The 24,287-nt window shown below is 38.9% G+C and overlaps 1 protein-coding gene across 1 annotated transcript; it reads left to right on the forward strand.

Moving 5' to 3' along the window:
* The first annotated feature begins 1,297 nt into the window (after positions 1-1,297).
* LOC113047164 (TBC1 domain family member 10A-like) lies at positions 1,298-23,323 on the forward strand. The gene is made up of 10 exons (XM_026208451.1): positions 1,298-1,694; positions 4,557-5,434; positions 14,377-14,476; positions 14,585-14,692; positions 14,927-15,033; positions 15,451-15,565; positions 15,720-15,785; positions 15,876-16,065; positions 19,574-19,728; positions 19,826-23,323. The coding sequence occupies exons 2-10, from the start codon at positions 4,578-4,580 to the stop codon at positions 20,684-20,686; spliced, it is 2,559 nt and encodes an 852-aa protein (XP_026064236.1). The 5' UTR covers positions 1,298-1,694; positions 4,557-4,577; the 3' UTR covers positions 20,687-23,323.
* The last annotated feature ends 964 nt before the right edge of the window (positions 23,324-24,287 follow it).

Here is a 24,287-nt window from a genome sequence, read left to right on the forward strand (position 1 = left end):
ATACAGTAACAGCAATAATGTGCATATGAGGATTTAAGTCTTCAAGATATAAAGTAAATAAATTAGGTGTCATCAGCGCAGAAACCATGATCCACTTACTAAACATAATCCATTGCGATGTATTTGTTATTAAATGAACTTACGTTTCGCCAGATTGCCCTTCATAAGCCCTCGAAATACCCGCGCTCATAATATTACTAGTACAGAATCAGAATCAATCACCAAAAGAATCCCTTCGGTTCAGACATGCTGTGAGTCAGTTGGCTTCACGCTGAATCGCGCAATGACGCGCATGCGCAGTATCATCAGTTCATCGGTTCTCAATTCGGACGCGTCCGACAGAAACGATTCTCGGTTGAGTGTACTGATGATCCGAAAACCGATGCAACCGGTTCTTGACTCGAGAACGAGAATCGCTCTAACCGGCACGTGCTGCAGTTCAGTGTCATCAGCTGCTCTACTCGTGTTCATGTTCTGTTTACTACAAACTCAATTTGTGAATGTCATCATTAACTATAAATACAGTACAGATATCTCATAAATCATCCCTTATTCCTATTAAACATAAGAGTCTTTAGAGTCTTAATTATTGTCCAACTTCCCTGAAAACCCATTTGGCCTATACATTATATACAATATACAGATTGGAAACATTAATCTAAAAAAAATAATTAAAAAAAAAATCAAAATAAAATATAGTTATTTTATCACACTTTCCGATGTTTAACAAAATACTTACAAAATTACACGCATGCGCAATATCATCAGTTCATCGATTCTCAATTCGGACGCGTCCGACAGAAACGATTCTCGGTTGAGTGTACTGGTGATCCGAAAACCGAAGCAACCGGTTCTTGACTCGAGAACGAGAATCAGCTCATCGGTTCTCAAATCGGACGCGTCCGACAGAAACGATTCTCGGTTGAGTGTACTGGTGATCCGAACACCGAAGCAACCGGTTCTTGACTCGAGAACGAGAACTGCTCCAGCAGTGGGCGTGTTCGTTCATTATCTGGCTCGGCTCGGTGTTCATCTTCAGTTCGGTCTTCACAGCATTTCATTCAGTGTACTGTTTGAGTAAATGGATTACCCCGGGATATTGGTTTATTCTGACTCAGAGGGAGTGTCAGTCATGTTAAAAAAGTTAACAGCTTAAGTAATTTGTGGATTTATGCTTATTGGAGACGTGAACCGTTTCAAACGATTCAGTTCGATTTGGTGAACTGGTTCAACCGGTTCACTAAGAAGAACCGGTTAAATTGAACGATTCGTTCACGAATCGGCCATCACTAATGCGGACACGGCGAGATGACAGCAGGGCCGTGTTTATCTTTTCCAGCGATGCTGCCCGGTTCACAATTCAGGGAGGTTTCCTGACTTTTTAAAACGCACCACACAAGTGTACTCAATGCCAGCAGTGCTACGGGTCTGTTTCCGCTCGGATAAGTGTTCACGCAGTGCGGAGCGGCAGTGTTTAGCTAACACCGTTAGCCCAGCGGCACACTCAGACCCCCAGCCCCAGCACTCTCGGCTTTATCTTTAGGACTTTTCAATCGGCCCGGCGGCTTCCCAGCAGCCTGCCTCGCTCTAGCCTGTACATCCGTTCAGCGGCACCGGCGGCGGCGGGGGGGTTACGGCAACCGGAGCAGACAGAAGCCCCCCCTCCCCCGGGACAGGCGGACAGATAGCTGCGGGTGAGTCTGAATAATGAAGGTCTTCTCTTGTATCTCTTCTCAGAGGGAACAGATATGTCAGAACAGATGATCACGATCAATAGCACTGCCGTAAACCGGGAAGTTGATCTGATTTGCCGCACCGGATAACGTACCGTAGACGTTAGCAGGCCAATCTCACCAGCTAACAATGAGTCACGTTACATCACCATTAAAAACTTGTCAATCCCAAACCGTGGGGCGAATGGTGGTTTTAGCAGTATACAGGCCGTGTGTGTTGTTGACAGACAGCACGATTAACGTTAGCAGCTTTACGTTAAACTTGGCAGTCCCAAATCCTGCGACTCCTTGTCCTCAGGTGCTGTCTGCTCACTTCATGACCTTGTGTGTTTCATAACTGTATAGTCTTGTGTTTAAAACCGTAATGTTTTTTGTGTAGAGGTTGGCATTTTTAAACGGTGGCTTCCCGTTATCCGGTACCCTGTTATTGTCAAGTCACCTCACGTGTGGTTAATCACAATATAACCGAAAGCTCACAGGTTTATATTATTGCCTTTTTAAAAACAACAAAAAAATACCGCGTAAAAAACACATGTGTGGTTTGTTTATTACTCATTTGTCCTCACGCTTCAGATATTACTAGGCTTAACACCGGAACGAGCACAGTTCTTGTGTATGGGTGGAGTCCAACAAAAGTAGCATTGTCCGATTCATGAACGGATTGTTCTTCTGAATCGAATCTTTAAAGTGAATCGATTGAACCGATATGAACGATTCATTCTTGATGTGGGCTTTTTAAATGGTCCGAGCTGTTCGTGAGTGGACAGCTTACTGTCTCCAAGTGTGTTTGGAGAATTTGACTGTTTGTCAATAATATAAAAATAATAGCATAAACGTTACAAATGTATTTCAGTTCTATCACCACATACAAGTTAATAAATAATAACGTTTTATAAAAATGCACAATGCATTAACAGCCAGGGTGTGTCATGTAAATGATCATTTATATTTAGATACCAACGAACTTTGTTCTTTTTGAGCTGACATCATGAACATAACTAATCACACTGTGTCAAATGAATCACTAAATCATTTTTGCACCTGTTTGGAAAAAGAAAAGATTTGTGAAAATGAGTAAGACTTCCTATCTCTACCACAAAAACACACTGATGAGGTTTGTGTTGAGATCATTAATTGCCCGTTGTGAGATAATGCTTCATAACTTTACGTCATAATAGTCATCTGACTTCTGTGAATGTTTCCTCAGCTGTTTGAAGACAGCCCACAGTCTGACCATCACATCTAGGCTTTGTCCAAATGCCTCGACAGCATTTGGGCTTCACAGGCGTGATCGAATGTTCAGCCACAGTGCTTCTGTCAAGGAACCACTTCCTTTTCTCCTCCTGTTAGCATCTGTACTCGGACACATTTATATATAGATCGTACGGAAGTCTAGGAGGCAGATCTCAGTGTAAGAGGAAATACTGGTACCCTGCTCCTATACACCTAAACTGGACCTGTGTTACTATTACTAGTTTGTCTGAATCTTTATATATGAGACTCTGTGAAACAGATGACCATTGTATTTACTTCAGGTCCTCTGTATCTCTTACTCTTCAGGATATGGTTAAATATGGTGCAACATGTTGTTACCTTTTATTTATTTAAATTCTTATATTACGTGTAGTAGACTGATGAATCTTCTTGTTAACATTATTTATGTGGTGTAACTGTATTTCTCCTCTTTATCTTCTGCTGTGTTGTATTTTTTATGTTTTTTGGTGCTTTTATATAGCAGCCTGTATGTTTAGAAGTACATTTATTTGAGATGGGTCATATTTTGTTTTATATAAATGAATTCAGAATCTATAAATGTTACCTCTAATTTCAAAGTTGTCAAAGAGAACGGTTTTAAGGTAGGCTACCAATCAATAGTTTGGGTTATTCATATTAAAAAATATAATGTTAAAATGATTTGTTGAGTACAAGAGAGTTCTTTCAAAAAGATCTGAAAATCTTTCAGACCTAAATTTTTGTGTATTTTGGTCTAAATACACATTTTAGCTCTCTCTAAGATCTACAAGTTAAGCATGCTGTCATTACTACAGTAAATATTTAAACTTCTGTCTCCGTGTGTAAGCAAACAAGAAATGTGTGTTCTGTTACCCCAAACACTCCCATTGCAAGTGCATGCATTTCTTTACACATTTTTTCAATTGTCAATTTAAAAATAATATTCCTGAAAAATGAATCTTTTATCTCACTTGTAATATGAATATTATGAGGATATAGAGGATATGAGAAATATAGAATCTACTATGTTCCACACAGTCTTCACAATATCTTGCAAATGACAAATTCATTTTTATTTATTTATTTTTTTGCTTTGCTTTGGATTAGATTCATCATGCATCTCTTCCCACACAGACTGGCCGTACTTTAGATTTTTTATAAAGTATTACATTTCAATGTAGTTTCTCCCCTCATTTATTATAATTGAAAGGACAATATGAATTTGCGATAATTGTGACAAAGAGACAGTCAAAGTGCTCAGAGATTGTTTTTGGCAACGCCTTTTTAGTTCAACGCCTTTTAGGCGTGTATGTTATTATTTTCGGGTGAGAAAAATGTTTCTTTGGGGAGTTGTATGTGAGACATGCTTGTGGAATTTCATAGAGAATTTATTTGGTACAAAAAATTCCTGCATCAATGTTTTCTTTCTTTTCCTGCCAACTGTGAGTGTATTATTTACATCTAAGAACCTGCTTCATTGCATACAGTGCACGAAATGGGTTTGTGCTTTTAATGCTGTTAGTGTTTCTTTATTCTTGTCTTATCTGAATAATTACTGACAATGGGCTTGTTTCTCTCTCTTTTGATCAGTGGTATCAGCGAGGAGCAGCTATGTCTGAAATCTCCGCCCTCACTCCCTCCTCTCCCAGTATGGCTGACCAATCAATGCCTGCTCCCTCCAGCCCACAGCTTCTCCCCTCAGAAATTCCCATCCCAAAATCATCTCTCTACGGGGACCGAGCAGTGATGGGAAACCCAACATTACAGACAAGCGGGAAAAAGTCCTCTTCTTGGGAAAGCACACCTGGCCAAAACAGTGGCGCTCTGTCTTCAGCAGCATCAGAGAGCGCCGCTGGAGCGCCGGTTGAGCTCCCAGCTGCTACAGACGGAGAGACTAATGGGAGAAATGATTTAGTTGGCCAAACAGAGCGGAACACTGAAGCACAGGAGCAACAGATGTTGCTGTCGCCTGAACATAATCCCAGTCCTAATCTCTATCCCAACGTTCAAGTTAACCAGATTTATAGTCCTGCTCCCTCTGTGGTCATTCCTCCTCAGTTTACACCTCCTGTTCCCGTCTCCAACCCGGCCCCCTCTTCACAAGACTCAAGGCAAACTGAAGCACAAACAGTCCCCCAGCCTGAGCCTGCCGAGAACCCTGAAGCCAACAGTCCCAGCACTGCCAGGATGACCCCTGAGCCCCCGTGCACGCCCTCCAAGACTGAGCCCCCAGCCGTGCTGGTGCAGGAGTCCAGTGGCTCCTGGGTTCTGCCCTCCTCGTACTCGCGACCAGCCCCGGACACGCTCAGCTACTTGGAGTCGGCCAGCCTAATGTCTGGCACGCTGGAGTCTCTGTCAGGCTTCGGCGAGGACGGCAGCTCGGTGGGGTCAGACTCTGAGATCAATGGTCCAGTGAGGCGTACTGATAAATACGGCTTCCTGGGAGGAGCGCAGTACAGTGAGTGCAGGTGGGTGTGAACTGAATGACACTAAACCACATTAGCACATGCTATTTTTATTTTTTCCTTTTAAGCACACAGAGCGAGGAGAAACCACATTCATTTATAAGAGCATTTGACATTTCAGTATGTGTGTTACCAGAGTATAAATTTATCCTGCAAGCATATTATACACTTTCTGCATTTGCATTTCGACCGTACGTGCTACTTAAAACTAAATTCTTAGATGAATGTGATAATTTGAATATAATTTATCTTAAAATGAATGTACTGTAGTCAACATGAAACCCTTCATAAACCATTTTACTTCCATAATCTGATGTGTTTTTAAATATGTCAGGATATTCATCTGAATATAGCAATGCTTTTAATGCTGTTTTACAGTATTTGACCTTTGTGCGTCTTAAAAAGCAGACTAGTTTTGTGACCGTTCCTTGTTTTACAACTCACATTTCTAGTTTAAACTTAATTGTCAAAAATAGTTTTAACAAGAACAGTAACTATCATGATATCTTTAAATAACTGTGTAAGCATGCACATTACTGCACACAGCAGCGTTCTGTTTATTATAAGTACATGCTGCGGTTATGTTGTCTGTCACTCTAAGTGGTCACGCTCTTTAACAGCAGCTGGATTCTGATTGGTCAATGTTTTTATTGCTCATCAGCTGGAAAAAGAACTTCTGAAAGTGCCCTAACAAACATCAATACTCTGTCGTTATCATTTTCGGGATGGTGTTGACTTCCCGTTCTCATTAAATTAGACTATTATTACATCAATTATACTTCTTCCTTGGTTGTGAACTGTCTTTAGGAGTTAGTTCATTTTTATGAATCAGTTCAAATTGTCAGTTACAAAGGTAGAAATTAAAACTATACTTCATTTTCATGATTCACTATGACTACAGATATTCAGATAAATGTTTTTTCTATAATAAAAAAAAATAGATTAAATGTTTTAGTAAAATAAAGTAGGGAAATATTTATATTTGTTGCATAAAGTATATTCATTACAATTTAATACTGTTAATTTTGAGCAAAACATTGGGAGAAAATTAACAAGCATTGATTGTTTTAAGCAGGTGCTTTAGTGTTTGTAAGTCATGTTTGAGTGCATAAGCACACTGAAGATTGTTAAAAAAGTTCAAGAGATTTTATCTAAATCACCCATCCCCATAAAGATTAAGAAACTATTTGATTGACTGTGTTTGAGGTTCATTATTTATATAATTGAAATTGTTATATGTATATATAGTTCAAATTGAAACGGATATATTTTGTATTATTTCATTATTCTCATTCTAGTTCATTCCTTGGTCTGATAAATCAGAGTAAGCATTTATAATGGATGTGAATGGCAGGGTAATTGGCAGCACCTGATGTGAAGTGTGCTGTTAGGATATTAATAATTCACACCTCCAACCGAGAGCAGGATGAGCATTTGGTGGAGTTTTCCTGTGTCTACGTTCACACTGTGAGCCTAAGTGCTCAATTAAAAAATTTTTCTCAGATCCTGTTTTTCGTATAGGTGTTTACATTGTTGTTTTAAATTTGGCCAATATCAGATTTCCAGTGTGAACAGATCATGGTTCTTCTGACCCGCATACGCAAAAGAACAATATGAACAGGGTTTTCAGATTTTCAAACCAAATCCTCCCAGTTCCTTCTTAAAACTAGTCCAATCATGTACAGGAGGTAAATATTGTGTTAGTGTGGTTGTATCAATCCACTAAGTTGAAGAACATCCCATGGCAACAAAGGAAAAAGTAGCCCAATTTCGTGATGAAAATGTTGATTTGGCAACACTTGCACAGCGCGTCATCATACTGAAATAAACATGGAGGATATAAAGTAAGCGATTATGGGGTTATTTATAGTGTGATCAGCAGCAGAAGCCAGAGAAACTATGCATTTTTTCATACACAAGCAGTATGTCAAAATAAAGACAAGGATGTGACAAAAGACAGCAGAGTTTTGAAACTTTTATGAGACCCATCTCACTTCCACTGATTACCCTTCACTACTGTCTTGATAAATTTCGGTATGTAAAATCTATGAAGTGTCTACCGTCAGCGTGGAATTATGACGATTGTCTAGAGTGACGTAAATCCAAATGAAATCCGATATGACCGTTCACACTGCAGTCGCTTTGCAAAACATCTGACATGGATCGGATTTATGGATATGCCAGTATCAAATTTTCCTGTTACGATTAATTGCTAATGCTTTTATCACGGTAAACGGTATTATTACGGTATTTAAATTTTGTTGTAAAAAACTGTTCATAATACAGTATATATAGTGTACTTACAGTGTATTATCTAAGAACGTTCTCGTAACAAAGGTAACTACATGAGGTAGGGTTAGGTTTAGGGGTAGGTTCAGGGTTAGTACCTAGTTATTACGTAGTTATTGTAATTACTATAATAAGTACATAGTATGTACATGAGGAACAGGACTGTAAAATAAAGTGCTAATATCACTTTACAATAAGACCTCATTAGTTAACCATTAATATTCACACTGAGCAATAACTATATTTGCTACAGAAGTTACTTAATACTTAATACTTAAGTACTAATTCTTCATGTTAGCTCATTAAATAACACAGTTGCAACATTAAATTTTAACAAAGTGTTATTAAATATTGGAATACCTAAGATTAATGTGTTATTAATGATTAATTATAGTCTTCCTGTAGCTCAATTGGTAGAGCAAGGTTGGGGGTTCGATTCCCGGGGAACACATGAAAGGTAAAAATTGATAACCTGAATGCACTGTAAGTTGCTTTGGATAAAAGCGTCTGTTAAATGCATAAAATTAAAGGGTGTTCGGAAGAATTTTTAATTGGCAGTTTGTTAACTAATTAATTATCTAATGAAGCCCTATTGTAAAGTGTGAATGAAGAATAAATAATCAAAACACTTTCAAACAATATCCAGGGCATGTTGTAGTCCAGATTAAAATGAAAAACAAAAGTCTGAAAATAAATAGCCTATTAAATCTAAATATTTAAGTATTTGGCGCTGTGATGAGCATCGTAGCGAATACCCAAATCTAATTGGTTAATTAAAATGATTTAAACATATTTTAGAAAGTAGTGCAGCAGCTTTATTTATGGGGTTTCCAGGGTAAAGGCTGCATTGTATGCAGTTTAGCGCCATCTGCTGTCAGAGAGTGAATGTTCTTCTCTCACGTGTTCCCCCATGTGCTTCTCATGATTGTTTGTTTACATCAGCAGCACACGTGCCTTTCAAGCAGCATACAGCGGTGTTGTACATTTCGACCAGTTTATGGGAATAGTATTCTTAAAATGCATTCCGAATTTCGGAATAATTTGTAATATATAATTATTCACGGTCTTAGAAGTGCCCACGATAACATTATCATGCATATTCATTAGCGTGACATATTGCATTGCTGAATACCGTCACGTCTAATCGGATTTAGTACCACATATTGAAGTGGCAATAAATATCTGAATTAAAAAGATCATATTATATGTGGTTTGTGCTGTTCATAGTGTCATGACAAAAACAGATCTGAGTCCCGTGTGAGCAAAAAAATCTGATTTGGGTGACTCAGATCGTGCTGAGAGGCCTCATCTGAGTCAGAGTGCACTGACTGGCTCACTTTTTGTCTCCCTCTTCCCCCGACTGCCTCTGCTTTATCTCTAGTACTGACTAATACTGCTTAAATGGGCATTAACACTGTCGTTTACTTATGAACATTTCCTTTTTTTAATTCCTGTTCAGCATGAATTTAAACAGCATTAACCACCACATGCTTTTTCAGCTATTTAAAAATGGTCAGTGTGAGTTAGTCTTTAAATAGACTTTCTCTTATGGTCAGCGTGCTGTCTGTCAGATTTAGTTTTCTGTTATATTTATTTAAAATTTGTAAAGCCATAGACAATTTCACAATTAACTGATGTGGCATTCTGTGAGGTTTCAAGGCAAAACCATGGAAGCCTGTTCCCACCACAGTTTAGAAAAATATGATTCTTTAAGTCATAATAATGAGAAACGTTCTCATAATTATGACTTAGTTTCTCGTTATATTGAGAAACTTTCTTATAATATTGACTTAGTTTCTCATACTAATGAAAAATAGTTATGGCTTCAAACATTCCAGACTAATATTTCAGTTAAGAAATCCAGGCATTTTACGAAGAAATGAAAGCCATTACACATAAATTTAATTTATGGATGTTTATTTTGATGATTTATTAGTTTTATTAGCTTTCCCTTTCCCTTTCATGCATCACATGCATACAGTGTTCATACAGTAAGCCATCTCATTTCAAAAGCACAAAGCCTCATTGTTCATTACCACTGCAATAGTCTCAGCCTCAGACGTCACGCCCACGGACCGGCACGTTCTGAGGGACAGGACTCGATGGTGAGTGGTTGGGTGGCTTTGACGGGTTGCGCTTCGTTCGCAAGACTTCCTGGATTGCGGGTTGCTATGCAACGGAGTTTGCTCTGGAGGGACTCGGAGGGTTTTCTTTGACGAAGTTTGACGAAGGATGTTACGGAAGAGTTGATGAGTTTTAAGTGAGCTCTTGGTGGTTTGAAGAGTACACGCTGGACGAGTACATGCTGGACGATGGAAAGGTCAGCACAAAACATAAGCAAGAGCAAAGTCACTGCAAAAGCTTGGCAAAAAGCAACACATAGCTGCTTGTCATTGCAAAACATCTGACATGGTGTTTTGATGTTTTGTCATAATTTCCACGTGATTGCGTGTGTCCAAACTCCTGAGAGTTTAGTTTAAACGCTTTAATAAGCAAACTTAATAGTTTAAATATGGTGCATCCTACACACATCTACTTTATATAAAAATTCTAGAAATCATTTACCCGTCAAGGTACCAAATACACTTCCCATAGTTGAGGTGGAAGTAAAGAAGGATTTAGCCGTGATAAGTGTTTAACACACAAAATTAACTTGAGTAATATAAAGCATGCATAATACAGAGAATACACATGTGTGAGGCAACTTCTGGTGATTAGTTCCTATAACTGAGGTAGAAAACCCTACGAATAGGCTGTAATGAAAGTTAAACAGAAATAATTCCACAGGTTATATAAAGCATACATAAAACTTAAGATATATGTGAGGTAAATACTAGTAATCAATTCAGCTTATTGGAAGCAGTTTTGAGACTGTTTTTTGTATTTAACCAAGGGTTATTCAGTCTATTGGTTTTGGAGACACAGTCTCTGGAATTTACAGCTTGCAGAAAGGAGGTGTTCCCTGGCTTAAGGTTTTTGGTGATCCTGGGCCAAAGGAATGCCTTAGCATCCTTCCTTTCCTGATAAGGCTGTGGATTCATGCATTGGGGTCACCACATGGTTTCCTGGCCATTTGGTCTTAATTTTGGGGAAAAAGAGAGAATATTTTCCTGCTGTCCTGTGCAGAGTTTAGCTGCAACCCTGAACAAAACCTACCTGTATCCTGAAGACCTTGATTAGCTTGTTCAGGTGTGTTTGATTAGGATTGGACACAGGCCCTCCAGGATCAACGTTCCCCACCCCTGTCTTAAAGGGACAGTACTAAACATACTGCCGCTTGTCATTAAAGGGATAGTTCACCCAAAAATTTAAATTCTGTCATTACTTACTCAATCATGTTGTACCAAACATTAATTTGTATTAATTCTTGTGCTGAACACAAAAATAATATATTTTGAAGAATGTGGGTAAGCAAACAGTTGCTGGTCCCTGCTGACTTTGATATTAGGATTAAAAAAAAAAAATTCACTGGGGATCAGCAACTGTTTAGTTTCCCACATTCTTCAAAATAACTTACTATGTTTAACAGAAGAAGAAACTCATTCAGGTTTAAACAACTTGAGAGTGAGTAAATGATGACGCAATTTAGGGCTGGACGATTATGGCCTAAAGTAAAAACCTCGATTAATTGAACATTTTACCTCGATTAAGATTAATGAATGATTATTTTGTTTCTGTTTTTTTTTTTTTGCCCTCATAGTACATTTACAAGGTTTGTACTGTAAACAGGGCCATAGTTGGGGTTTGCGGGGCCCCTGTTCAGGTTGTACCAGTGGGCCCTGTTTGAAAGTGTTTAATTTGTATGTTCATTCTGTTTATTTGTTCGTCAACATGCCCGCCACGTCCCAGAATACAACGTGGTGCCCAAGCCCTATTAGGCACGGTCACTTTAAGAGACAATGAATGCATCCAATATAATACATATAAAAATTTTTTCTCAACTGTTTACTTTAACTCAAGACATAACTGAGAGTTTTTTCGAACACACTATCCAAGACGGGTAAATATTTTTTATGTATTTGTCGGTAGTACAAGAGCAAAAACAGACAAATTTGGTGTTCAAGTGTTTTGAGACGCCTCCCTCTGCATGAGCCCTGAACACCAGAATACTGCGGTGCTGAAGTGGACTCTTACACTTCTTTTCTGTTTGTTTAAACTGCGATTTTGTTTTTGTTCGTTGAGGTGCACAAGGAACTTAAAGGAGTACTTTGCAAACGAAAGGTCGGTTCAGTGTCGCTGTCCATGATACGTCGCTCTCTCTTCGCGGACGCACCGAGCACAACGCGGGAGTAACCAGCTACTCAGTTCAGCTTTTCCCTGTCTTGTGTTTAAATGCTTTAAAGTCTTTTAAATGGTTACATTTGCAAGTGGCTTAATAACACGTGAAAATGATACGCTTTCGTGTCGACACGCAGCAGCATTCTGTCAACTGTCCTGAGCGTCTTTTTAGACTGGCCTCAGCCAGACGATTGAGATCGACTATTAAAGGTGGGGTATTTTTTCCTATTGAAAGAACGATCATAGCTCACTATCAGCAGTTATTTTATCTATGTTCATAACATTTCTTAAATATTATTGCTCAGTGTAAGAGATAAAGATTAAAGGTAAACAGTACCAGTATGAGTGATTGCGTGTGTGAATTAGTCATACCGTCTCTATATTATTGTGAAGCTGGGGGATGTAAATAGCATAGTTCCTTCAAAAGTAGAAAAATATGATATAATAAGTTTTGAGATTCTAAGATACTTTAGTGATAAATCACAGGACAGCACTGACAACTGGGTTCCTCTGTGCGCGTGACCTTCACAGCTATGAGTTTTCGTGCCACAATGCAGCTGCGCGAACATGGTAGCTCGATATAATAATGCACATCCGATCGTCTAATCGCTTGAATGTCCAAACCATAAAACAAATACAACTGACAAAGTTTAGTGAAGACTCAAGGCTCACTGCTCGCGTGCCATTACTATGTGTTGAACCTCCGTGTTTTGCTTTTATGCCACTGACTGGCAGAATCACGTGGCTACACACGCCTTTTAAGGGGGAAGTATTAACAGAAAAATAACCGACATGGGAAAATTACGTCGGTTAGAGGTTCTAAATTTCGGTTTCGATTACTTTTCGATTAATCATCCAGCCCTAATGCAATTGAAATTTTTGGGTGAAGTATTCCTTGAATGTTAATAAAATAAAACACAAAGAGAAAAATAAATCACTGTTCTTGACTGGAGAACATTAATACAGTTGCTAAAGTACAGCAGTAATATAATTTAGGGGTGCTCGATCGGCCGATCGTTAATGCGCATCTCGTCAGTAAAGCCGGTTTTCTAATCAGCGGTTAATTCCATCAGGTGCGTGATTTCACATAGAGCAGCTGTTACTACACAGAGCCGTTGTTAATGGAGAAGATGCGCAAATCCACTTCATTTTCAGCTCTATGTGAAATCACGCACCTGATGGAATTAACCGCTGATTACAGAACTGGCTTTACTGACGAGATGCGCATTAACGATCGGCCGATCGTGATCGGAGCACCCCTAATAAAATTACTTGAAATTTTCAACAACTTCATATCTTTTTACACCAAATAGTATCGATAACAGTATTAGTATTGGTAAGCAGAATCAGACCTACACACACACACACGCACACACGTTTGTTTTTGTGAAAAGTGGGGACATCCCATAAGCGTAATGGTTTTATACTGTACAAACTGTATATTCTATCGCCCTTCACCAACCCTACACCTAACTCTAACTCTCACAGGAAAATTTGTGCATTTTATGTCCTCATAAGTCACCCTCTCCTTGTAATACCTGTGTCATACCCATGTCATTATACGGAGTTGTGTCCTGATATGTCACAAAAACAAGAGCACACACACACACACACACATATACACACACACACACACACACACATATTATTCTCTATATTTAATAAAATATTGCATTTTAGGGTACTTGCTGTTTGCTCGTCAAACTGGTGTAGAAATTCGCTTTTTTACTACTACTTATCTATATAGTATATAATAAATTATACATTTTAGTAACAATATTAATACATTAAGTTAAGTCAAGACATTTTTTGTTACTAAAAGATTCCCAAACAGTGTAAGTGCAGTGTCTAAGCATCCTTACCAGACTGAAATTGTGATTGTAGCTTAATCATTGGTGTGAGTTTGAGGCTGGATTAGGTTTTTTAGTTTTTTTTGGACTAATGAAAGACTAGAATTTCTGTCTTGATGAAACATTATTATTTTTACAATTCAGCTTGGTTACACAGAAACTGCACACTTTGCCTTTAGGTAGGACTCAGTCCGAGCCTCAGTTTCTGTCTCTGGTGTCCATCACTTTTGTCTGGTATCATTACTGCTGTGTGTGCCGAGAAATGCTTGTTTGTTTGGAAGACTTGCATTTCTTTACAAGACCTCAAAAACTCATAATGATTTCATTATTATTTCACCAGTAACAGAGGATTTCAGGGTTTCTGATTAGTTTCAGGTGATTCAAAAGCAGTAATGTATTTTACAGGTGTCTGTTCTCTCAGATTCAATATAAGCCTTTTGTCAGAAGCACAACATTATCTCAGGGCATGAGTGTGTGCTTCTAGGTGTATTTGTTGTGTGTGTCTGTGAATCCCTCTCTGTCTTGTAGTGAGGCGGAGATCGCTGTGGCCGTGGCGAGGCAGAGAGAGATGAAATGGTTGGACATGTTCAGAAACTGGGACAAATGGGTATCTCGACGCTTTCAGAAGGTCGGTTTCTTACTTAACGTCTCACGGAAGGCATTCCTGACTAGGTCTAGAAAATACTGTGCCACTGAATGTGTATAGTTGCTGAGTTTAGTTTTCTTTCTGATGCAGGTGAAAATGCGCTGCAGGAAAGGAATCCCCTCCTCGCTGAGAGCCAAAGCCTGGCAGCTGCTCTCCAACAGCCAGGAGCTCCTCGAGTCCAACCCGGGAAAGTTTGATGTACGGTCAGGTTTGATACCTCTGTGAAACAGTCATAGTGCTACATAAACTACTCCCAAGTTCATATGCTGTTGCTGTAAAGACCGCTGACAACACCTTGTTAAACGTTCAAGAAAAATAGCCGTACAATCTTCTTGAGCCATGTCTTACTTTACATGTCTTGTAAATCTCAGTTAATCTGCTCAACACGCTCTTCTATTCGTATTATATTTTTTCACTCTTCTTGTCTCTCAGGAGTTGGAGCAAGAGGAGGGAGATCCGAAGTGGTTGGACATCATAGAGAAGGACTTGCACAGGCAGTTCCCTTTCCACGAGATGTTTGCTGCTCGGGGAGGACATGGGTAAATACACGTTTTATCAAGGGGAAGGGTAATGTAAGGCTTTTCTTTAGAGCATTACACAATCTAGGAAACAGAAGGAGGGGATTTTTCCCCTTTGTTTTTAAGTCTATATTCTTTACTCAGTGCATAATGTGCATATCGATACCATCTTTGAACTTCCCCTCGCCTTAACCCCACCTCTGCTTCACATTTCATCTATATTGGGCAATATATCTATCCCTAATATCTAAGCATGTAATGTCTCATCTGATTCAAACAGTATACTTAAATAAAAAAAAGGACTACTATTAACATGAATGGTATTCTTTATATATCCATACCACAAATAAATATCAGTAGTTCTTATTGTCCGATCTTTCATTAATTAGTTCCATCATTATTTTTACCTAATATATGTGTGTGTGTGTGTGTGTTCAGGCAGCAGGATCTGTACCGTATACTGAAGGCCTACACAATCTACCGGCCCGATGAGGGCTACTGTCAGGCTCAGGCGCCGGTGGCAGCAGTGCTGCTCATGCACATGCCTGCTGAGGTAAGACAGAGTCGAACAAAGCTAGAAAACTGTCTATGTTGCTCCGCTAGGCTGTTTTTCTTTTAAAAGAACAACGGGTGAAAAAAACGTGACTTAGAGAAATATTACAGGATATGAAGCCATCACCATCTTCTTCACTCTCATTTTCTTCCAGCAAGCCTTCTGGTGTCTAGTGCAAATCTGTGAGAAATACGTGCCTGGCTACTACAGTGCTGGGTTGGTGAGTACTCCAGCTTAAAGAGACTATTACCAGCACCAGAGCCGGGAGAGTTCTTTTGACTCCTCTTTCTCCTCTTTTTCTGTCTCTCAGGAAGCTATCCAGCTGGACGGAGAGATTTTTTTCTCTCTGCTGAGGAGAGTTTGTCCCATGGCGTACCGTCACCTGAAGAAATTTAAGATCGACCCCATCTTGTACATGACAGAGTGGTTTATGTGCATTTTCTCCCGTACGCTGCCGTGGTCTTGCGTCCTGCGTGTCTGGGACATGTTCTTTTGTGAAGGTCAGTCATATACATTATAAAAAAAGAAAATAGGTTGAACAAATTCAACGTGATTTCAGTTCAATGCAAGTTTATTTGTATAGCACTTTTTACGATACAAATCGTTGCAAAGCAGCTTTACAGAAAATGAGGTTCCCAAAGTATATTTAGTAGGAGCTTATCAGTGGTGACTGTCAAATTAATGTACATGTGGTAGAAATCCAGTTAATGATGTAATCAAATAGACTATGAGAACACTATTATCAGCAATAAATATATATGTTTCAATCAAACTTGTAGCAAAATTTGGTAGTTTATGTTGTTTCAGGGTTAGCGTCATCTGAGGTCCTCTGAGGGGGTGGCATCATCTCTTCTGAGGTGTTCTGGATCCAGACTAAAGCTTGTGTAAATCCTACACTGTAAAAACTAAAGGTTCCTGGAGGCACCTTTTGGGGTTCTTCACTTCGCCACACCGGCTGAATCCTCTGAAGAGCCTCTAGGCACCGCTCTAAAAGGGGTGGTTCTCTGAGGAACTTCTTTAAAGGGGGGGTGAAATGCTATTTCATGCATACTGAGTTTTTTACACTGTTAAAATTACACTGTCCCATGCTAAACATGGACAAAGTTTCAAAAATTAAGTTGTACGTTTGAAGGAGTATTTCTGTTCCAAAAATACTCCTTCCGGTTTGTCACAAGTTTCAGAAAGTTTTTTTCGAGTATGGCTCTGTGTGACGTTAGATGGAGCGGAATTTCCTTATATGGGTCCTGAGGGCACTTCTCCCGGAAGAGCGCACGCTCCCGTATAGCAGAGCACTGAGAGGCTGAGCACAGCCTGATCAGAGCGAGAGCGTCGCGAAAAGTCACAAAAGAAGTGTGTCTTTAGTTGCCAGGGCAAGACAACCCTGCACAGATTACCAAAAAAAAAACAGCATTAAGGGACCAGTGAATGGAGTTTATTTTTACAGAGCATCAACGGAGTTGTGCAAGTGTTTTGTTCCCTGCATTTCGAAGATGCTTGTTTTACAAACAAGGCCCAGTTTGACGACGGATTTGCACATTGTTTATTTCCCTCAGGGTAATGTCACAGTTTCCAAACGCTCTCAATGCAAAAAGCCTACTGGCGCTCGTGATTCTTTAGCTCCGCCCACACGTCACGCCTCCAGTCGGTCGTGTTTTTCCGGGAAAAATCGGTACAGACTATCTTTCTCTTATGGATATAATAAAACTTTTGGAGTTATGAAGGATGCAGTACTACTCTATAGGTACTCAAGATTAACAGGATATTGAGTGAAAACGAGCATTTCACCCCCCCTTTAATATTCACACCCCCCACCCCTCCCACTAGTTTATTTTTCCTGCTATTGCCATTTTTTATCATTTTAAAAGACAAACTGAAAACAAATGCATATAAAACATTGTTGATAAACAAATAAATAATCAACTTATATAGTCAATACTGCACATCACAGTCCCATTCATGGAAACAACAGTGTTAATACTGTTATAAACAGAAAAAAAAAAACATTTACACCTTGACAAAACTGTAGACAAATAAATGTGCCTCAGATGTCTTAGAACTAAAAAAACATTTAATGTACCTAAAAAAAATTTTTTCATGTACAATGCAATCAATAGTAAAATTGTCTTTCCTGTTTTAAATGGAGATCACTGATTGGGAAAATTCACACAGGAAATTTTAAGAAACTAGCTTAATAAATGAGTGAAATAAATTAATAATAAATTAAGTGTTCCTGTAGCTCAATTTGTAGAGCATTGTGCTATTAAGTGCAATGTTGGGGGTTCGATTCCCCGGGAACACATGATAGGTAAAAATTGATAGCCTGAATGCACTGTAAGTTGCTTTGGATAAAAGCGTCTGCTAAATGCATTAATTTAATTTTATTTTATTTAATAAACCTTTTTCACATTTCCGGGTTTCTCAGAAGCGGATGTTTTGTTTTGTTTTAGTTGGGTAAACTTTGGAGCAGTGAATGGGAGAGTTTCACAAATATATATTTTTTACATTCTCATTTGCTCAAATAGCTAAAGAAAAACTCTATGATAGCCTTTTTACAACTTTCATTCAAAGGAAAAAAACTGACAGAGACTGATAACAGCAGTCAGAAGAGAGAACAATGTCAAATGGCATTAGAAACACCCTCGCATTAGCGCGAACTAGTTTTTTTAATTTGATACAAATGTGAAATAATACAAAGTATAGACTATTTCAGTTATTTCAATTTCAAATAAATAAATAATTAAGTAACTTACTTACATAGTACATAGATCTGTGAACCCTTTGAGATTTGAAGAAAACTCATACTGGATGTTCTGAGGAGAGAAAATTATAAAAAATACAAATAAAAAAAATTCTGTTTTATGTAAGTTATGTGTAAATGACTCGAAAAATTATAAAAATAAAAATTGGCTAATAGCTTACTAGATAGCCTACATGTAACATGAATGTGTAACTATTTAACAAATGTAAACGGCAACAATTATTCAGAAAAGTAAAAGATGAGTTGCAGTGACTGTAAGTAAAGATAATGATTAATGTTAAACCTAACAAAAAATTATTGTTTGTGACCTTGTGAGTGTAACTTAGTCTCCATTTCGACCCACAAAGTGCTTTAGATTCGTTAGCATCGTTAGCGATTACATTTTGAAATAAAAACGTACAGTTTAATGTATCAGTGTAGGAATTAGGGTACAGATAATAAATCTATGTATTTATTTCAGAGCCTCTACTCACCTCGCGCAGCGGTTGTTTCTTCTTTTTATTTGAAATCGCTCTTGCACACAGCAGGAGCACGAGGACGCCAAGCCTCATGCATTTTCTTCTTCTTGACGACAGATAAACAATTATTTTGGAATAATTTAAACCGAAATTTCATAAAGTCATTACTATTAAACTGCAAGGGAATATTTAGATCAGGTGTCATCTGGTTATTTGTTAATCTAGCCACTGTGCTAAATAAAAACCTTGGATTGTTTTGGTTATTTTCGAAGAGTTTGTGGATATGCTCGGCCCTGGCAGTTTTTAAAGCCTGTTTTTAGCTGGACATAATGTTTTTCCATGCAATTCTAAAATCTTCATAGTCAGTTTTTCTCCATTTGCGCTCAAGACTATGAGTTTCTTTCTTGAGAGAGTGGGTATTACTGTTATACCATGGCATGGTACGTTTTTATCTAACCTTTTTCAGTTAGATGGGGGCAACAGCTTCTGATGTATCAGAGAAAATAGTGCCCATGTTGGCAAGTCATTTGGTCTAGTTCATGTGTATTCAGTACTCCTGTCTTCAGTGTTACATGATCAAATCACTCTAATATGCAAATTTTCTGCAGAGTAAACATTTATTATTATTATTATTATTATCAATCTTGAAAACAGTTGTGCTGCTTAATATTTTTTATTGGAAACCGTATTTTTTCAAGATTCTATGAAAAGAAGTAGAAAATAAAGAGAAGATATTTCAGAACCAAATTTAATTGAAATGGAACTTTGATGTTAAAGTTTTGTTGTTATCAGGAGTGAAGATTGTGTTCAGAGTGGGTCTGGTGCTCCTCAAGCAGATGTTGGGATCTGTGGATAAGCTCCGTGAGCTGCAGGGCATGTACGAGACCATGGAGCGACTGAGAAACATCCCTCCTGAAGCTATCAGGGAGGAAGTTCTGGTGCAAGAGGTACGCACACAATTGTGCTTTTACGAGAGAACAAGTAATAGAGAAGTACCAGTAGAGCTTGCCAGATCCTTTCTCACACTCTCTACTCTGTTTTCAGGTGGTGTCTCTGTCTGTGACGGAGGCCCTCATCGAGAGGGAGTGTGGTATTCAGGTGCGCAAGTGGCGGGAATCTCGTGGAGAGTTGACTCACCAACCGGGTCGGCGTTTGCACGGTACACGGGCCATCTTTGAACAGAAACACCGGGCTGCTGCGATCAGCTCTGGCGGCAGCCTGTCGTTCCTGGCCAGTCACATCCCTCCCCCTGGACCCTTACGTGCGTCTTCAAGCCTACTGTCACTTCCTGGCCTTAGAAAGTCCAAGATGCCGTTTCCCTCACAGAATAAGAAGGGCTCCACTTCTGGCAGCTTTGGCCAGGATATCGTCCCACTGCAGCCCCTTGGGGGCGGCACCAGTGCAGTGGCCTCAAAACCTCCTGTGCCATCTGCTTCTAACGCTGGAGCCGGTGGAAAGCCACCAGCGCCACATGGGCCCAGTCCGCTAGCTACAACATCATCTACTACCACTCCACCAGCTCCAACCGCACACGCGTCCAGCACGCAGATGCACCAGCTGTCGCCTAAAGTCGTCTCTGAACACATCACCCCCACAATCCCATCGCCCACCGCAAACAACGCCCCATTACCACCTTGCCCAGAAACAGCAAAAACGGCAGTGGAGGAAGATGGGAAAAAGAAAAAGAAAACCAAGGAGGACAAGAAGCGAGAGAAAGAGGAGGAGAAGCAAAAATCACGGGAGAAGAAAGAGAAAGAGAAAACCGAGAAAGAACGGCTGAAGAAGGAGAAGGAGAAAGCAGAGAAAGAGAAAAAAAAGGAGAAGGGGGGAAAGAAAAAAGACAAAGGGGGAGGGGGAGAGACTGAGGAGAAGAATGGAGCCGCAGCAGCAAAAGATTTGGCCTAATTCCTGCCCCGTCATTCCTACTGCAAGAATAAAAGCATGAGAATAGTGGAAAAAAGAGGACATGGCTGATGATTGCTGATAAGAGAGAGAGAGAGAGAGAGAGAGAGAATTGCCTGGAATGCCCATTTCATCTCAAGTACTCATTTCACAAGGATAACTGGATCACGGCATCTGCCCAACGACTCCATCAACTTGTGCTTTCACCCAAGGCCGAAACAGGAAGCAGTTATTACTCAGCCTTTTGTTTTGAAGGTGGATATCTGATTGACGAGATCAGCTGTAATTAGTAGTTGTTTCTAGTATACTGGGTGCCATGGTGTATATAGACCTCTAGTGCCATCTGTGCCAGTCCAGCCCCACAATCCCCTTCTGTCCATCACCCGAGAGCGGTCTCAACCAGAATACCTGGATAAAACTGTTCTGTGGAGAGAAAAGTGCTGCGATAGCTAGTAATAACTTATCTTTGAGTGCTCTGGAGGACCTATTTATTCATTGTAGTGTTGATTGTTAGTGTGTGTTAGTGTGTTGTTGTACGTCTGTGCCTTGGCAGTGTAGTGAATCGTGTCACAGTCTCGTTCTTCTCTCTTGTCAGTCTCTCAAAGGAGCTCGTCTTTACAGGCGCGCTCTCGTAAGAGGAACTGATAAGTGTTGGGGGAGTGGAGGAGCCAAACTGAAATGAGGGGATAGGTACGTTCTTCTTTAAAACAGTGGAGAGAGACACTTTTAACTATTTAAGATTAAAAAAATGTTTGACTATCCAAGTTAACATAGTTACTAAAAAGAAATTAAATTAGTGTACCTGTCTATCTCCGCTCAAAGACTCAATCTGTCATTACATCAGACTCACCAAAAATTCCCTTTTGACGCGGAAGAGCTTATTTGATTCATTTCTTTTTCCAATGAAATGCATAACATAAGCATTCAATTCTGCCAAGCATGTCAGTCACTCCAGATATCTGTGGTTTGATGCTGATATGGATGTAGAGTTCAGACTAGAATTTTATTATATTTATGCACTGAGGCCTGTTGATTTTCACCACTAACCTGATTGTTTTTTAATGAAGGGCACTCTCTAATCAAGCTCACATGACTCCTGAAGTCTGCGCCTTGGTGAACAGGAAGGGTTTGGTGCAGCACTGTAGCATTAACCTTTGACCTTTGAAGCTCTTGACTTCAGGCTGTAATGTTTTGATGTGTAAACTATTAATTTAATCGGATGAAACCATATACTATCTATTACAGCTATGATTAGTCTCCTTTTGGATTAGATTTTTTTATTTTTGTATGCAGAGGCCTGGTAGACTGGAGTTTGGTTTTAGGAGACCGATGTATTTAATCACACGATTTATTTGTCTTTTATTTTTTTAAGCGCTGAAGATTATTTTTGCACATTTTTCTCCCAACATCCTGGAGAACAAAAGCAAGCAGTTGTTATTTATTTTTAGACATTTTATAATCACTAGCTTATCTAATAGTACTGCAGTATTTGTGTTATGGGAGATACTGATTTCATACTGATTATTATTTCATTCTGACCTTTTTTAATATTATTATTTTTATCCCAACGAAGGGGGAAGTGATCCCAAAGAGTTGTGAGAGAAAAGGATTGGATCAATTAAATGTGTGCTACGCATTTATGTGTTACTTAAACATGTAAAATATAATCCTTAACACAACCTTCACCCAAACAGTGTTACTCTTGATTTGAAGTGAACACTGGTGTATTGAACTCCACCGTAATCTACTGACCTCTCAGTATTATCAATTATTCTGATACATTCACCAGGTGACTGGACCATACTTACTAGACTCCTACTCGATATATATAGTATTTTCTGTCAAGACAGAGGGGACCTGAAGTGTTTTCTAGGTTCCGAATACTCTGTCAATGGTTTAATGGTGTCTCCTGTGTTTACTGGACTTGTTCAGTTTCAACTGCAGGGGTTCAAATCACTGACCTCAGTGGTCGTTGCTTCCTCTAAAGGCACTACTGTTCAAATGGAAAGCAAGCAAATTATGTCTATGCAAATTATATGTTCCTAAATCTGCACAATGTAGATGTTGACATTTGTGGTGTGGCCAGTGGGGGCTCAAGCTACCTTCACTGTTGACAGCAGCACAGTGGATGTCTTATTATCCTGAAGAACAGCTCTAAGTCCCAATAGCATAAACCTGGTTTTGTGCCACCTTCACTAACGCCATCTTGTCTGTACTGCCAAGTGCATGACAGGTGGACTTAAAATGGTTCGGACACTGTGCTCACCAATAATTAATGCAAGGCCATCCAGTGTTGGTTTACTTACACTCTTGAGACAGCTGGGACTGGGTGTAAAGTAGTTTGACTTGTCTTATGGATTTCTGCATTGCTAAATATGACCCAATGTATGTTGTAGGGTTGTTGTAAAGTTGATCTTAAATCATTTAAATTTTCTTTTTAATTTGTTTAGGTTAGATTTCTCATCCTGTTGTTTGTATGTTTCATGCTTGTTTTAATGTTTACATTAAACCATTTACAGTTGAAGATGAAATAAATTAATAGATGAAGACAGTTGTTCTAAAACTGCAGAGGAGGAAGTTCACAGTGTATTTAATAATTACAGTTGTAATGAATAATAAATCGTAATATATTAAAATCTCGCTCAAGAGTGGGTTTCTTTCTGTTTATGTAATCAACCGAATTCTTTTGTTATGGAACTATCGTGATAACGTTCATCTTAAGACAAAAGTGTGATGTACGGCCTACATGATTCATGCGTAATATACATACATATCCAGATTAATTTAATATATTTATTTTTGTTCTCTCAGCTAACTGGGGTGTTGGGGTGCATTTTAAAGGAAACGTTTATTAAAATTCCTTATGAATGCACCTTACGCGCCTAAACCTGCTCGCTTCGCACGGCTCCAAAAGCGCGCGCATACAAGAAAAGAATGGCGCGAATTCTCGAGGGGACTCTCGGAAACATGATATTCTAATCATCAATTAAGACTCGCATTTTTTTCTTTTTCTATGTAACGGGGGTATTTATAGAAGAATGTCAATTAAGTGTTTGTTTCGGCCAAATGAAGGTAAGCAATAAACCCTGACCAGTCTTGTATGACCTTTGATATTGTATTTGCTATATTGTCTGTTTGATTGTGCATAACAACCATAGACCATATAAAAACGCAATACGTAACCAATAAATAAATACACTAGATAGCGTAATAGAGCAAATTGACTTTTGGTTTTACACTTTAAGATCTACGTAAACTTGACTTTTAGTTTGGGATCTTAATTATTCATTTAAATAGTTAATAAAAGTATAAAAACAATTCTATTGGATGTTAAATCAGAAATTCGCGGTTTTAAACAAACCTTTCATTTTATGGCAGATTTGAACATTTTTCTATCTTAATAATTAAAAAACGAGCAATTAATGCTGGAAATATTAAAAACATTTGGACTGATGTGGAAGCTATTGTGTGCTATTATTGCAGCTGTAGTACTATCATTGTCCAGCAGAGAGCATGCTCTCAGTATGTTCTCATATACTGCTGGTCACCCTTGTGATTTACTGCAGCATAGAACTGCAGTCTTATGTAATCTAACTTATATTAC

This window comes from Carassius auratus, chromosome 28 (assembly GCF_003368295.1).
Source record: "Carassius auratus strain Wakin chromosome 28, ASM336829v1, whole genome shotgun sequence".
NCBI lineage: Eukaryota > Metazoa > Chordata > Actinopteri > Cypriniformes > Cyprinidae > Carassius > Carassius auratus.

Bases quoted from the DNA above. Each gene is read 5' to 3' on its own strand.
- LOC113047164 (XM_026208451.1), top strand. From the start codon at position 4,578: ATGTCTGAAATCTCCGCCCTCACTCCCTCCTCTCCCAGTATGGCTGAC. The intron at 5,435-14,376 runs GTGGGTGTGAAC...TCTGTCTTGTAG, and splicing joins GCGCAGTACAGTGAGTGCAG to TGAGGCGGAGATCGCTGTGG. The intron at 15,786-15,875 runs GTGAGTACTCCA...TCTGTCTCTCAG, and splicing joins GCTACTACAGTGCTGGGTTG to GAAGCTATCCAGCTGGACGG.